The sequence below is a fragment of the Corvus kubaryi genome, unplaced genomic scaffold (assembly GCF_017639235.1).
Source record: "Corvus kubaryi isolate FWS band 111438036 unplaced genomic scaffold, C.kubaryi_AGA036_p1.0 split3-37296, whole genome shotgun sequence".
Lineage (NCBI taxonomy): Eukaryota > Metazoa > Chordata > Aves > Passeriformes > Corvidae > Corvus > Corvus kubaryi.
Window position 1 is genome coordinate 1,102,323 of NW_024582086.1, and position 14,848 is coordinate 1,117,170.

The window sequence follows — 14,848 nt, forward strand, 5'->3', positions numbered from 1 at the left end:
GACTTTTTCAGCCTTTCCATGCACTGACTTCTTAGAAGTCTTTTCAACGCTAGAGCTTTGGTATGGTTAAATGAACTTTGGCAGTCACAAGATTTAAACTGGTGTTCTTTTAATATTTTTTCCTACAAATTCTTAGAATCATTAAGGTTGGAAAAGACCTCCAAGGTTATTGAGTCCAGTCTTTGACCAGGACATGACCATGTCACCTAAATTGTAGTACTCAGTGCCATGTCCAGTCACTTCTTGAGCACTTGCAGCAATCGTGAACTCTACCACCTCCCTGGGCAGCCCATTCCAATGTATAACAACCTTTTCAGTGAAGAAATTGCTCCCGATGTCCAACCTGAACCTTCTTCTGGCCCAGCTTGAGGCCATTTTCTCTTCTTGCTGGTTGCTTGGTAGAAGAGACTGACCCCCACCTGGCTATGGTCTCTTTCCAGGTAGTTGTAGAGAGTGGTAAGGTCGCCCCTGAGCCTCCTTTTCTCCAGACTAAACCAGAGCTCCTTCAGCCGCTCCTCATAGAACTTAGTCTCCAGACCCTTCACCAGTTCCTTTGCCCTTCTCTGGACTTGCTCCAGCATCTCCGTGTTCCTCGTGAAGTGAGGGGCCCAGAAGTGGACACAGTATTCAAGGATCCGTACCATGTCTGATACAGCCCAGCATGCCATTGGCCTTCATGGCTACCCGGGCACATGCTGGGTCATGTTCAGCTGAATGCCAACCAGCAGCCCCAGGTCCTTTTCTGCTGTGCCACTTTCCAGGCAGTCTTCCTCAGCCTGTGGCACTGTGTGGGGTTGTTGTGACCGAGGCAGGACCTGGCACCTGGCTTTGCTGCACCGCATGCCACTGGCCTTGGCCTGTGGATCCAGCCTGTCCATGTCCCTCTGCAAAGCAGTACTGTCATCCAGCAGATCAACACTCCCACCCACGTGGTGTCGTTTGAGAACTTAACTGAGGGTGCACTTGGTCCACTCATCCAGATCATGAATAAAGATATTAACCAGGGCTGGGCCCAACACTGAGCTGTGGGGAACCCCAGTGGTGACTATTGTCAACTGGATGTGGCACCATTCACCACCACTCTCTGGGCCCAGCCATCCAGGCAGTTCTTAACCTAGTGCACCTGTCCAAGCTATATATATATATGTCCAAGCTGCAGCTTCTTCAGGAGAAATTGAAATAATTTACTGCAGATGCAGTTGCAGTTAGCCTCAGGCAACTAGTCCTGATGAGCTGTCTTCATAGAGTAAAAGAGCTGTAGTTCACCAAAGTCTGAGCACTTGGACATCTTTCATCTGAGAAAGAGTTTTGCAGAACTGACTTGCAAGTAACATGTGACTGCATTTTGTACAGTATTTTTGCAGTGAGAAAAGCTTAAATTCCTTTTTTTTTTTTTTAATTGATGCTTCTAGGAACTTACTCTTCTAGTATTTTGCCCAAAATCAAAGCGAAGAATAAACTTTTGAAGGTTAAAAGTTGAACCTTGACTGAAAGATGCATTTAATACAGAATGGTATAAAATGTCTGCAGTGAATTAAGGAGATAAAAATCCTCTTTGACTTGTTGGTTTAAAAATAACCTAACAATAATGTCTTCTTTAATATTGCATCTATGTAATGGGACAATGAAATACAGTTTTGATCTTTGAGGCAGAGATATGTGTGTTGTTAATACCAGAGCTGCTGGACTTATAGGTGTGGGTCTTCGTTTAGAAAATTGGTGGAAAGTAGTTATCTGCAGTGTGAAGAAGGAAAAGTCCTGGCTTTATGGCTGTGAGACAATATAGCTCTTCACAGGAACTAACTCCTTTCAAAGTTTACTTATCCTGCCTACAACTTCATCTCCAGAAGTGGGTGATTCTTATGGCTATGTTTTTATGTTCTTAGTTACGCTGTTCTTTTAACTACCTACATCTAAATTGTGGGCAGAAAAACTTAAATTACGTCTGTCCAACTGAATAGTGTGAACTAAATACTTTGCTTCCTGATGTGCTGTGTTTTAGAGCTAGAATGTGCTGACATCCAATGACACAGACCATTTCAAACTCATCTGCATCTATTACAATTTGAATGATGTGTTCCAGGGTAATCTGGATGGCACTGTTTTGACAATGGCATCTAAGGAAGTTCAACTCCTACAAACAAAACCAAACTACATAAATAGTGTAACTTCTGTCTTTTTAACTGCTTTGTATTCCTGTGTATATTCAGTGGGAATATATGAGGTAGGACAGTGAGTGTCTGTATCTGATATCAGCAAGGTTTTTGATACTGACTGTAACACTCTGTTCAGATTCCTCCAAAGCACTGATGCCTTTTGACTTCTTGTCAGCATGTCTCCAGAGCTTACATTTGATGTTTGGGGGTTTTTTTCTCACTGTAGTAAAACACATTCTTGACTTTACTTGTTAAGTATAGATATAAGTACCCTGTAGTTTAGGTGGTGCAATATAAACCACTGTCATCTTTTTTGCAAGCTAAAGTGCCAGGAGGGAAGACGTGTACGGTTTCTAAAACAGTCTTCATTAACTTACTGATTCCCTTGTTTCACAAAACATCCAGTTCTCTGCCCAAGCATAATGTTCAGCCCATGAAAGTGAACCTTCTTCTGTTTTAGAAGTCTGCTTCATTATGAAACAAAGGCTAAAATGTCCAAACCTGGGTTCTTCTCTCCATGTTAGACTATATGTTGCAGTATAAAATCCATCTAGTTTATTTTGAGGTATTCTTTTAAGACTTGATAAGTCAGCCTTTGGGTGCCATGACAAATAATGTGATTTGACAGGTCTCCTTCAAAGGATGCTACAGATAAATAAGACAACTTTCTCATCTCAAACTTGTGTGCTGGGTGAAAGCAGAAGCCCTTCTGTGGTGCCTCAGAGTTGGTGCATTTCTGTAGTGAAATGGTAGTAAAATTATCCAGATTAGCCCATATAGAAAGCAAGCATATTGTAAATAGCATCAGCATCGTATTTTTCACCTGTTGATGTTCTCAAAGTAATGTTTTGGTTTACTGTTGTGTATGTCCCTTTCCAAGCTCTTTCTTTCTACTGTAGTGTGTATTACAGGGAGATTTTTGGGGCATAGGTGACCTCCTAGAACTTGAAATGCATTGATAAAGGGCAGAAAATTTTGAGTTAATTCAGAGCTGTGTGCTGTTGGTCTGACTTTGTTTATGCTGTCATGCTATCTTATAAGACTTCTTGTATCTCTTTTGCAAACAATTCTCTTGATTTTCCTTTGATATTGAAACTTGAGGATGTACACAGGGGAATAAATGAATTGGCAAAGATACAATTTCAGGTATTTGGGAGTCTGTTACAGTGGTGTACTTCTGTGGCTGTGTTTCTCTTGCTATTGAATTAGGCATAAGATTAGTTTTATGGTGAAGTGGGGTATTAGCTCAGTTTTTTGATGCAATGATAAATATCTAAGTGAAATTAGCTTTTCAAAACTAATTTGAAAGAAAATTGCCTAATCTAGAATTTGTTGTTACAAAATTTACTTTTTGGTAATATGTATATACAATGTTAAGAAACAGATAATAGAAATGTCAACTGCATAAATACATCAAGTTGTAGTTTTAATAGGTTTGTGTATAATACCTAGCATAGAATAATACATGAAAGAATAAAGCATGAGAGTCAAATTAAAATATATGGGTTAGCCCATGAAAGGAGCAAAGGTGTATTAAGGCAATTTAGTGATACATAGTTTAATGGTACTTGGTCTACTGGAGAAAACTAGGAGTGGGAGATAATCTAGCTGCAACTTTCTATGAAGAAAAGGTTAGAAGAAAGAGCTAGAGCATGTAGAAGCCAAGTGGCCCCATAAACTTCATATTTATGGACAGCATAATAGGAAAATATGATTAGCAGTATTAATGATGATGTATTAAATCATTGAGAGTTTTAATGAGGAGTTCTGACATCTTGGCCTCTGTATTTCTCTGTTCTTGAATTCATGTTTGTGCGAGAATTCCCATCCCCAGAGGTCAGAAACCTTAAGACCTGGGCAAGATTTCTGTGGTGACTGAAAGCAAGAGCAAGATTATTTTAAACTAGAAAATCTTTAAATATTCATTGCTCTGCATTTTTAGTTGGATTATAGAAATAAAGATTTCTGCACGCAAGTCAGCACAGCATATGGATCTGTCATGTTATAGCTGTGTTGCATTATTCATTACTCATGGTATATCAGGATTAAGAAATAAAAGTTCTCTTCATCTGCTATAGGAAGCCTTTGTACTGCTTTCATGGAACCATGGTGACTTCCTACTCCAGGTGGCGCAGGAAGGGAAAAATCTTAGCTCCTGTTAAGCTTGTTTTTTTTTTTACTCAAAGATGTGATTATTGAGACCACTAAGAACACATCTTGGAGACTGAATAGTCAGTCTTTATCCGTAGCAGATTTTCAGAGCAAACTGGCCTTGGCCATGTTTTTTTTCATATTGGTTCACTATGAATTGTTAATAAGAATGGCTTGTTGATGTCTTCACTTTGTCTTGTTGATCTGAAATCTTTTTTTGAGAAGCGATAAAATAGAAGCCTTGTAACTGTAGGTGAAATGTCATCTGCTCTTGACTGAAGAGCGCAGAATATGCTGAATGGAAGTGTTTCAGTTTGAACAGTGTTTCCTTCTGTTCTTCCAAACTCTCATTCCCAGCTGTGGAAAAAAAAATGGCAGCTCAAGTCAGTTGTTGCCACAAGTCCCTGATTTTTGCCTTACATGCTACATTGAGGCCCTTCACCAAAGAGTGAAAGCAAGTATTCCATATTTGAATACTACTTAACATCTAAGATGTGATCCTAGGCCATTTTAGCAATTTTGGGTATCATGTCCAAGGCTGTTCAGGTAGCTTGTTTGTTGTCATATCTGCTGGAGTGCAGAATACTTGGCAAACCCCAGTACCTCTTATCCTATATTCTTAGTTGAGCTGTTGTCCTAGTGAAGATCTCCTCTTCCCCAGAGGGTTTCCTCAATGGAAAGATTAATGTTTCCTGTGCAAAAATGACTTGATTCAATGTGTGGTTAATAGTGCATGTTCCAGTTTGGTTTGAGTACCTTTTTGTGTTGCACATAAGCTTTGCTTGTCATGAGTTTTGGACCTGAAAGAAGGATGCTGTGACATGTCAGTCTCTCAGGCCACTGATGGTCTGGGCTAATGGAGACGTCTGAGTGTGTAGGCATTGTGTTGCTGTCCAGCCTGATACCACTTTGAAAGTACTTGTAAAGAAGGGTATAGAGGAAGGGAGAGGCATGGAGATGACTGGTTTCTGACTTTCAGCTGCTTGCATTTTTTCCCCTCTTTGTCTGGTGTTGAGGATGTCATTTTTTGAGCTAACTAACAATATACATGAGGGTTTAAGGGGTACAGATACTAAGTCATGCAACTTTTCCCTTGTCTAAACTACATCTGAGCTAAAAGTTCCCTGTTAGAGAACAAAAACTCCCCTGAAGGGAGGACATTGAGGGGATTCATCCTGCGGTTTGAAGGGTAGGGCTGTGATGGAGATACCAAGATCATGCCCTGTGGATCTGCTGAGGTGCACCTCTGATGGATTGTCTGTGAATGCTAGTGCGTTTTGGGCCTAACTATCTCTCTGGTTTCCTTGAGCTTTGAGCAAGGAGTGCTGCCATGAAAAGCAAGCACAAGAGAACTGTTCCTCTAACTTTGTCTTCCTTATCCTGGAAGATGAATCCTGTCATCCATTGTTGGGCCCTCTGTTGCAGGGAAGAAAGTTGAGTGCATGAGGGACAAAACCATGTAGGTGTGTTGTCCTTCAGGAAGAGAGTAAATGGAGTAGTGTGTGGCCTTGAAGTTGACACGCTTTCCTGATTAGGAGGAGCCTGTTTTTCTAACTTGTGTTTTTTGATTTGTATATCTCTTCAGTCAGACTAACTTGGTTTGCTTCCTCTCTCTTGGTAAAACATCAGCTTTTGAAATTGTCAGTGGCAAAGAAGGATGTAATTGCAGTATGAAAGGGGGAAAAGTTTTACATGGCCCAACTGGAATACTGAGGTAAATGCTGAAAAATTGAAGTAGGCATCCTAGCCAGTTCAAGTGGATGTTGACTTTGAAAGCCTTCAACCTATCAAATTTCTATATTTGAAGAGTCATCAAGTTGTCTCCTTTCACCTCATTGAATCTTCTGTTTTGTTGTGTTAGTAGGCTCCAGAGGACTGCAGATGTATAAGGCTGAAATGAAATGTCTGCAATAAAATGCAGTTACCTCTTGAAGAATATATATTCATTTTGGCAGAGCCGTATTGCCTTGGAGAGCACTTTGCTAGAAGGTTGTGAGAGCTAACACAGGAGACTAGGACAGCAAATAAGAGCAATAAACAGTTGCCAAGATTTTGTGACTGGTAGAGTGCAGTTGAAAAATCTTTCCTGTTAAAAATTAGTCTTATTTAAAGTATTGGTTAAGTCTGGAGTTGTTCACAGCTTATTTATTGAGATCTGAATAGTTTGTGTGATCCAGTCACAGTTTTGGTGAAACTCCTTCTGAACATCAGTATTGGCTGTGTTCAAACAGCCTCAACTTGACATTTAGTTAAAATTACAAATATAACCAAAGTAATCATTTTCCCTTAGCTGGCTTTGAACTTTTTTTATATGAAGGAGGGCAATGAAAAGAAAGAGTGTAATTTTGTGCTGAGTTTTGGAGGTTTTTTCTAGTATATGAGCTAATTAGTAATGCATGTTGATGCTATCTTGCTCAGGGAATTAGTTATGTTGGTAGAAGTGGTTGTGTGTCTAAATTGACCTGAATTATTAGGAACGTAAAAATGGTTACACTTTTGGAGTCTCACTTGAACTGATACCTTAATGGAATGGAGGTGCTTGTTTTCTTTACAGAAGACTGTTAGAGTTGATCTTTCTAATGTGGTTTCTAGGAAAACTTAAGTTACCTTGTGTGTTTTCCTCTTTTGACCCTACCTGATAGGATAATCAGTAATTTCAGTCAGAAGTAGTCCTGTATTTTCTCTAGATTAGTCCATTGTCAAGCAATGTCCTTGCCTTGCTGTACATGCATTATTTTTTCAGAACTGCTTACAAGTATTTGTTGGCTTCATTCCTAACACATAGTTGCTTTAGTAGGGCATTGTTTAGAGTATCCTAATACTCTTCAGTATCTTGTAGGAATGTCAAGAGTTTCCAAAAGCACTTCATACTGAGTGAAGACTTTTTTTCTTTTAATATATGTATACATTTTTAGTGTTCCTGCAGATATTTACATTGAGTAAATAATTTGCACTTTCTTCCTGCTTTTAGTGTCACCAGCACAATTAAGCTCTTTTATGCCTCTATTAATAGCTGTTTATTGTTCAAGTGTCTGCAGTTGTTCAGTTTTCTTCTCACTGCTTACCTGGAATAGGACAGTCTGCTTTGGCTGCCTCTTCATTCCTGCTGAAATCTTCTGCAGATTAGCTTCTGCAGCAGCAATCACAAGGGTGAATTACAATCCTTTTGCCTAAATTTCATATAATTTTTTTTTCATAATCATCTTCATTTTCTTCACTTACTTCAACTCATCATGACTTTGAGGCCAAGATACAGAAATGTTAAGTGGTATTACTTCTTTAGTGATTCATTGAAAAGGCAGTGTGAAAAGGTTCCCCTTCTAAGCTACCACTTCTGAGAGGCTAGAAGTTGCTTTTTATTGTTGCAAAGGACTCAACCTGTCTTATCTTAATTGCTTTTGTTTACATTAGTAACTATTTAAGTTACTTGAAAATTTGATACCACCTCATTATCAGAAAAATTCTAAGTTTTCTGTGCAGTTTTTGTCTTTCATCTATCTTATCAAAGTTCTTCCATATAACTTAGCATAGATCAAGAGATACTGTTCTGGTTCATTCTCCTGAGCTGCATGAGTTCTCATCAGGCAATATCCTTATGTAGTTTGTGCTGCAGATTTTTAAATAGTGCAGTGGAGGGAACAGCAAATGAATGTATATGCAGGTGGGGAGGGCTGCTAATGGAGAAATGGCGATTTATGCTAATGAAGAAAACGTGAAAATAGAGACGAAGAAATAAGCATTGTTTACCCTGTTTGTGCAGACTCACCAAGCACAAGATGTGCTGTTAATGTGTGGGCCTCAGAGTAACCATCAAGCTTTCCTTGACAACTATTCTTCTTGTAGGGAAACTGAAAGAGCGAGTAGTGTTCTGTTCTGACAGTCAAGGTTGTTAACTGAAGACATGCCCTCTGGCCTGTGTGTGCCTTTACCCATACAGGGCTTTGGGATGTTCTAGCAACCTAGGTAATAGCTTTTGCATACGCTGGATTGAACAGTCTCTGACTATAAAACCTATGTTATCTCTTACTGTACAACTTTTTTGGGCGTGCATGAATTAGTACTGTTCTTTCGTGCATGCTTGTAGGATACCTGACCATTTGTAAAAAAGGAGTTCTTCAAATTAACACTCTAGTAAAGATAAAAATCACTAAGGGGAAGCATGAAGAGTTGCAGCTATTCAAAGTATTAATAAATCTGCACTTAAAATTTTAATACCCCAAATTTTTTTTTTTTTTGGTGAGTTCTATTTTTTTAAAGCAAAATTCAGCATCTGTATTGTGCCAGATCTTACCTTTCTCTGACCCCTCAAATAATGATGATGGCTTGGTGTTTTTTTTTTTTTTTTTTTTTTTTTTTTTTTTTTTGCGTAACGTGTTTAGCAACAGTTCTCACAGACAAGAAACAACTTAGCCTTGTTAAAATGCATTAACTACTGTTGTAAGTCAAAGTAGATGGAATAAATCCTTTGGAAAGAGAACAACTTCATTACAAGCAGAGACCAAAGTTCTGGTTTAGACCTTTCTGTCTGGAAGAAATAAAGAATACTGTACGCAGCCAGAGGTGTTTCTTGTTCTGGAGTTTGGTATTATGAAAACAAAATCTATAGTATTTGCTTGTGCAAATGGTGATGTGTTGTAATTGATGCATGCTTCCATTGCACTGGGAAACAGGATGCAAGGGCAAACACTAAGTTCTAAAGCATGCTCTGAAGGTTTCCTGGTATGTAAGCCTTTAGGAGAATCTTCAGGAGCATGTTTAGCATCTCTTAGGACTTCATCAAGAGCACTGTATGAGCTGTGACCCTTGAGGCTGGAGGCATCTCATGGTCTAGCTTGGGTTGCCCCTGAACAGTGGTAACATATTGAAAGAGGCAGATGTGTTTAGTATCTGCTGGCCTAAATTCAGAGTGTAATCACCTTTTTGTAATAATACCACTTAGAAGTATGTAGTGTAATCGGGGCAGGCATCTCTGCAGTGATTTTTTGATGTGTTGTCTATAAGTAGAATTAAATTTTGACTATAAAACCTATGTGAAATGATTTCTTGCCCAGCAATGACCAGGATGAACAAGTATGAATTGAAACAGGTGGTAGAAAGACTTTGGCCAGAAGTCATGCACTAAACGTTTCTCCCTAGCATGTGTATGCATGTGAGGAGGTAAAGGTGGTTGAAGGCTTATCTGTTTTGTCACCTCCTTGGTTCTGTCTCAACACTTCCAGGATCCAGCGTCAGCCTGCATTTTCAGCTGAGCATGAATAGTTGAGTATGTTATGCCCAAAGTACCTGTGTTGCAGAGAAAGTTAGTAAGCCACTGTGACTATTGTTTAGCCAGTCTTCATCTTCCTTGCTCCACTATATTTTCTAAAGCTCTCATATAAAAATCTGCTGTTATAATTGGAACTGTTCTATGGCAACCAGAACTAATTACATAAACCATATGGCTTTTGAACTTCCGATGTCTTTTCTCTTGAAAAACAAAAAAAGCCTATTTGCTTCTCTGCTAGGCAAACCTTACTCATGACTTGCTTGAACTGCAGCTAATTAGAAACTGGCATTCCGTTAATGCCATAAACAGTGTTTGAGTGTTTGGGTTTAAAATCTTACCTGTGCTTGGTGAACTAGAAGTAAGTTTATTGAAAGACAGATTGCTGCCATGTACTGTGTGTTAAAGAGAACCACTCAGTTTGCTGAACTGAACAACTGGGTCTTTAGTTCTGCTTCTTTTCAGCATTATAGAGAAAGCAGATTTACTTGGTCAACTTGACTTTATTGTTCTCCTCTTAATCTGAATGTATTTTAAGACAAACTTTTCCTTAGTAGGTATAGAACCCTGTTTCTTGAACATAATGGTTTTATAGGTTTTGAATGCAGTAACTGCTAAGCTGTTTTAATAACCTGAAGTGTAATATTGTCTCTGAGGCTAATAGTCAAAAACTGAATTAGCTTTTTTTAATGGTACTGGAGATTATTCAGTAGTTCAGTATTTTAAAGCCTTTTTGGGGGAAGGGGGAAGAAAAGTCACAGTTCAAATTCTGTGTTAATGTGCTGTTTTAGTACAGTGTTAAGGCTGAAAATTCATTTCAGAAAGCTTTTGTTTTTTTTCTAGAATGTAATTAGCTATAGTTAATATTGTTTTTAGGTCAGGTAGAAGTGTAAATAAAATGGTAAGAACTCCAGTTTTCCAAATTAGACAAAAGAGAGCAGTCTGTATGTCTTCGAATGTAATAAAAATGGTAGAAGAATAGTTAGAGCAAAATACATTTTTGAGACATAATGTTTTTTTTAGTCAGAGAACTGACTTGCACGCTGATTGCAAGTGCTGTATAGAATGCTTCAGTGCAGATAAATGTGTTGTGCAAGCTGAAAGTACCTCAAATGACAGGTGCTCTTGGCTTTCTTTGAGAAGTGCGGCAGTGTTTGAGAGAACAGTGGAGTCTCTAGTGAGTAAACTGAAGTACTGTACAAACAAGTAAGCTGTCCTATTGAAGTTTTCTATCTGCAGCCTGTGGTTCACAGGAAACAAATAATCTGTGGAGTCATGCTGCTTTGCTGAGAACCATAGAGATCCAAATACATTATCTTGCATACGTCACTACAGTCTTTGTGGGACAGCGTTTTGGACACTGTTTTAAAGCAATCTTCTTAATAAGGCTTGTCTCAACTTAAAAGAAGTCAGTTGGGACTTCCAGATTTTATTCATGGTAGTAAGCAGTTTATCAACATACTTGCCTATGAACCAATGGAGAGCTTGAGAAGTTGTTACTGTTGGTTTTGGGTTGAGACCACAGCGAATGGCATGCAAACTTGAAGTTGATACCAAAGCCTCACTATTTTGCATGAAAAGGTGATTGAAGGTTTTTATTAACCTAAGTTAAAAATAAAGACCAGACATGAAGTCTGCTAACCATATGGACTTTGGTAGCAAACTGACATGAAAAGTAATTTGCACCATTTTAAACCAGAAATAAGCTTTGAAGTACGTCTTTATAAACCCTGGATGCCGCAGCCTTCTGAAACCTAAGTCTTTTTTTATCAAGTTTAGACTTACCTCATCTGCTAACCATGGGCAAGAAGGATCTCTTTACTAACAGCAATCTTAAGCTGTGACAGTGGTCAGGAGTCTTTCTATTTGTTCCTATTGTGGTTATATTTCACATCTGGACTACCTGTAGTCATCTGCAAATGGCCTAATAGCTTTTGTGGCATCCTTCTAGCACTGTTCAATGTAAATCCAACTGGATTTTCAGTGATGTTTTAGTTAAAGAGCAATCTTCTTGGTTACCAAAATACTCTTATGAAAAACACTTGCATGTTTTGTTCCAGTTATTCCACTTGATAAATCCTTGACTCCACTGCCACTGGTGATACGTGCAGTGGTACTTTTAAACATGTATTGCAAGGAAACTTAGTGAATACCATCTGCACAAGATTTTAATTTACTTAATTTTTAAAACATAGGATTTTTAAGAACGGACTGGATTCTAACAAAGTCATTTGTCATCTTTGTGTATTTTTTTTTTTCCTGTGGGCTGGGAAAGACATGTAAGGGGAGCTATCTTTCAGTAGTGCATGATCATCTTATATGCTGATGGAAAATCAACTCACTGTATTTCCTTTCTTTCCTCTTCAGTCTTGAAGATTTAAAAATCTGTTTTGTGGTATAGTTTCTTTTAGGCTGATGTGGTTCTGGAGGTAGTTCCCAGGGTAGATGCAGGGGTAACTAGACTGCATTATCTTTTAAATCTTCTTAAAAATAAGCATCTTATTTCACGTAAGAGGAATAATTTTACATCTGAATTTGTAAAGATTAGATTGGAATTGCCTCAAATCCAATTAAGCCACACTGCATGGACATGCTGGGAATATAAATGCAATTACTGTAAATTTGTACAAACTGATTTGTTGCATTATCTTGCTAATCTAACATACGGTACTTTTTGTGTCCATATTGCAGACGGCAACTCCAAACTAACATGGCAGTCAGACTGTGTGATGTGGCTTCTCTGCTTAGAAGTGGTTCGTGGGCAGCAGAGCCTTGGACTGGGGTCTGTGGGACTTTTCTTAAATTCTGTAGGCTACTTTTTTACATGTTAATAGTGCTGAGGCCATACCAAAGTCTTATAACCTTCCATTTGGAATGCTAACTCGCTTATATGTTTCATTATAGGCTGTAGGTGGTGTTCCTATTCTGTGAGAGCCTAGAGTACACGGGCATACCAAGACAACTTTTTCTGTAATACGGTGATCTCCTGTAGAAATTACACTGCAGAGGCTTGCCTTTCTTCTAATGTCAATTAGATTTTAGTACTAATTGAAAATACATGGTGGATAATTGAAGAGTAGTATTGTACTAAAATGGTTTTGGTATGGTCTGAATACTAACTTGCAGTAACTTTTAAAACCTGTATACTTGTGTTTTTATGATTACTATTTTAAAAGTATATTTGCCAGTCTATTCTAAGAATTTTTTAAAAACTGTAAATTTATCTCGAACTATTTTTCTGAGTGAAAAATATTTAGTGCTTTGTCTTTTATGAACAGTTCTCTTAAGCCTATTAGTGGGGTATGCATTATTTGTAAAACATTAGTATCACTTTATTCAGAGCAGATGGTTCTATAGCTGAGAGATGCTGAAATTTTCAGCACACACAGGCTACTGCAGCTGTTCACTTGAATGTTGGCTTAGGATCTCGTTCTTGCCACCTGAACATGAAAATAAATGTGCAATTAAGAGAGAATTGTTTGTTGTCCTTGCTAAATCCTGCTAATTTTGATCAATGAACACTTCAAATTTGAGAATAAAAGACGAAAAGGGGAAAAAGGCAATCCTGCAGAGCCTCAGAGCACAGCATTGGTGACTACTACCTTTAACAGATATGCTAACGTTTTGAAAAGTAATTTATCTTAATTGGGATAATCTACTTTATCATCTTTGCAGTGGACTTGTTTCGTCAGTGCCAGGAGCAGGTTACCCCTTGGAGTTTGTCACAAGGGAAGAAAATGTTGTTCCAGTTGTAGCTCTTCAGAAAAACTAGATCACGCTTTTCTAATGAGTGTTCTTAATAGATGTATCCCTTTTTTGCGTTGTGCTGAAGTAACCTCTTGAAAAATACTTCTGTATGCAGAACACAGAAATGTGTTCCCAGGAATGTCTAAGTTGTACTTCTAATAAGAAACTCAACTTACCCCCTCTCGTGTTACTAGGAAGTTCAGTTATGCAGTCCCTGAACAGAGTTGACCTTATCGGCTGTTTGGATATGCACTGATTCCATATGGTGCTTTAAACAGGACTGTTAGGACAGACCCTTCAGAGGTCCTGATGCTGCTCTGTGATTTTACAAGAGGCTTTTTCTTGAACTCCTCTTAGCAGTTTAATTATGAGGTTGAATTTCAGTGATTGATGGATTTCTATAGTGAACTTCTTGTGTTGAAATATGTATTTCTGGAGAATTAACTTACACAGTTTTCTCTTGCATGTTGTCCTGGATAGTTGGTCTCAAACAGGGTAGGCTGCCCAAATCTTAGATATTAGCATGCCATTAAAAATCCATTGTATTTACCAGCTGCTGCCGTTCAGTCACTGACTGAGATGGCAGAGAGCCTTTTGTATATATGGCAGCTTGTGGACAAGTACTTGTTTACAAGTCCTTCAAATTATTTCTGTTGCATCTTGCAATCATACAGTCAGTTACTTTGGGGTGAGACACAGTAGAATCAGAATGGTTTGAGCTGAAAGTACATTAGAGACTCTCTAACTCTAATGCACTTGCCATGAACAGGGACACCCCCCACTAGATCAGGTTGCTCAAAGCTCCATCCAACCTGATCTTGAATATTTCAAGGGATGGGGCATCCATAGCCTCTCTGGGTAAGTGCCTTCCCACCCTCATGGTAAAGAATTTCTTCCTAATATGTAATGTAAAGCTACTCTCTTTCAGTTTGAAGACATTCCCCTTTGTCCTGTCACTACATGCTCTTCAAAAATGTCTCTTTCCATCTTTCTTGTTAGCTCCGTTCAGGTACTAAAAGGCCGCAATTAGGCCACCCCAAAGTCTTCTCTTTTCCAGGCTGAATAAACCTGATTCTCTCAGCATTTTGCCGCAGGAGACACGCTCCATGCCTCTAATCCATGCCCTCCTCTGGACTCCCTCCAGCAGGTCCATGTCCTTCCTGTGCTGGGACCCCAGAGCTGGATGCAGTGTTCCAGGTGGGGTCTCACCAGAGCAGAGCAGAGGGGCAGAATCCCCTCCCTCCCCTGCTGCCCACGCTGCTTTGGATGCAGCCCAGGGCCTGTTTGGCTTTCTGGGCTGTGGGTGCTCATGGCTGGGTCATGTCCAGCCTCTCACCCACCAGCATCCCCAAATCCTTCTCAAAGGGCTGCTCTCCATCTGTTCATCCCCAGCCTATGCTGATACTGGGAATGTCCTGACCCAGGTGCAGTACCTTGTTCTTGGTCTTGTTAAACCTCATGAGATTCCCATGGGTACACTTTTTGAGCTTGTCCAGGTCCCTCTGGATGGCATCCTGAGCTTCAGGAGTGT

At 39.1% G+C, this 14,848-nt stretch overlaps 1 protein-coding gene across 8 annotated transcripts in view; it reads left to right on the forward strand.

The window, feature by feature from the left end:
• Nucleotides 1-14,848, forward strand: part of ELAVL2 (ELAV like RNA binding protein 2) — a 91,229-nt gene that overhangs the window by 27,287 nt on the left and 49,094 nt on the right. For 5 of the 8 annotated variants that reach the window (XM_042015270.1, XM_042015266.1, XM_042015268.1 and 2 more), the window contains exon 2: nt 12,262-12,352. The exons of 2 other annotated variants lie outside the window; for them this stretch is intronic. In XM_042015270.1, coding sequence (XP_041871204.1) covers nt 12,281-12,352 — 72 coding nt within the window. In that variant the 5' untranslated portion in view covers nt 12,262-12,280. Of the gene's footprint in view, nt 1-4,684; nt 12,353-14,848 lie in introns of those variants that run through there. One more of the 8 variants, XM_042015269.1, reaches the window with a different exon arrangement.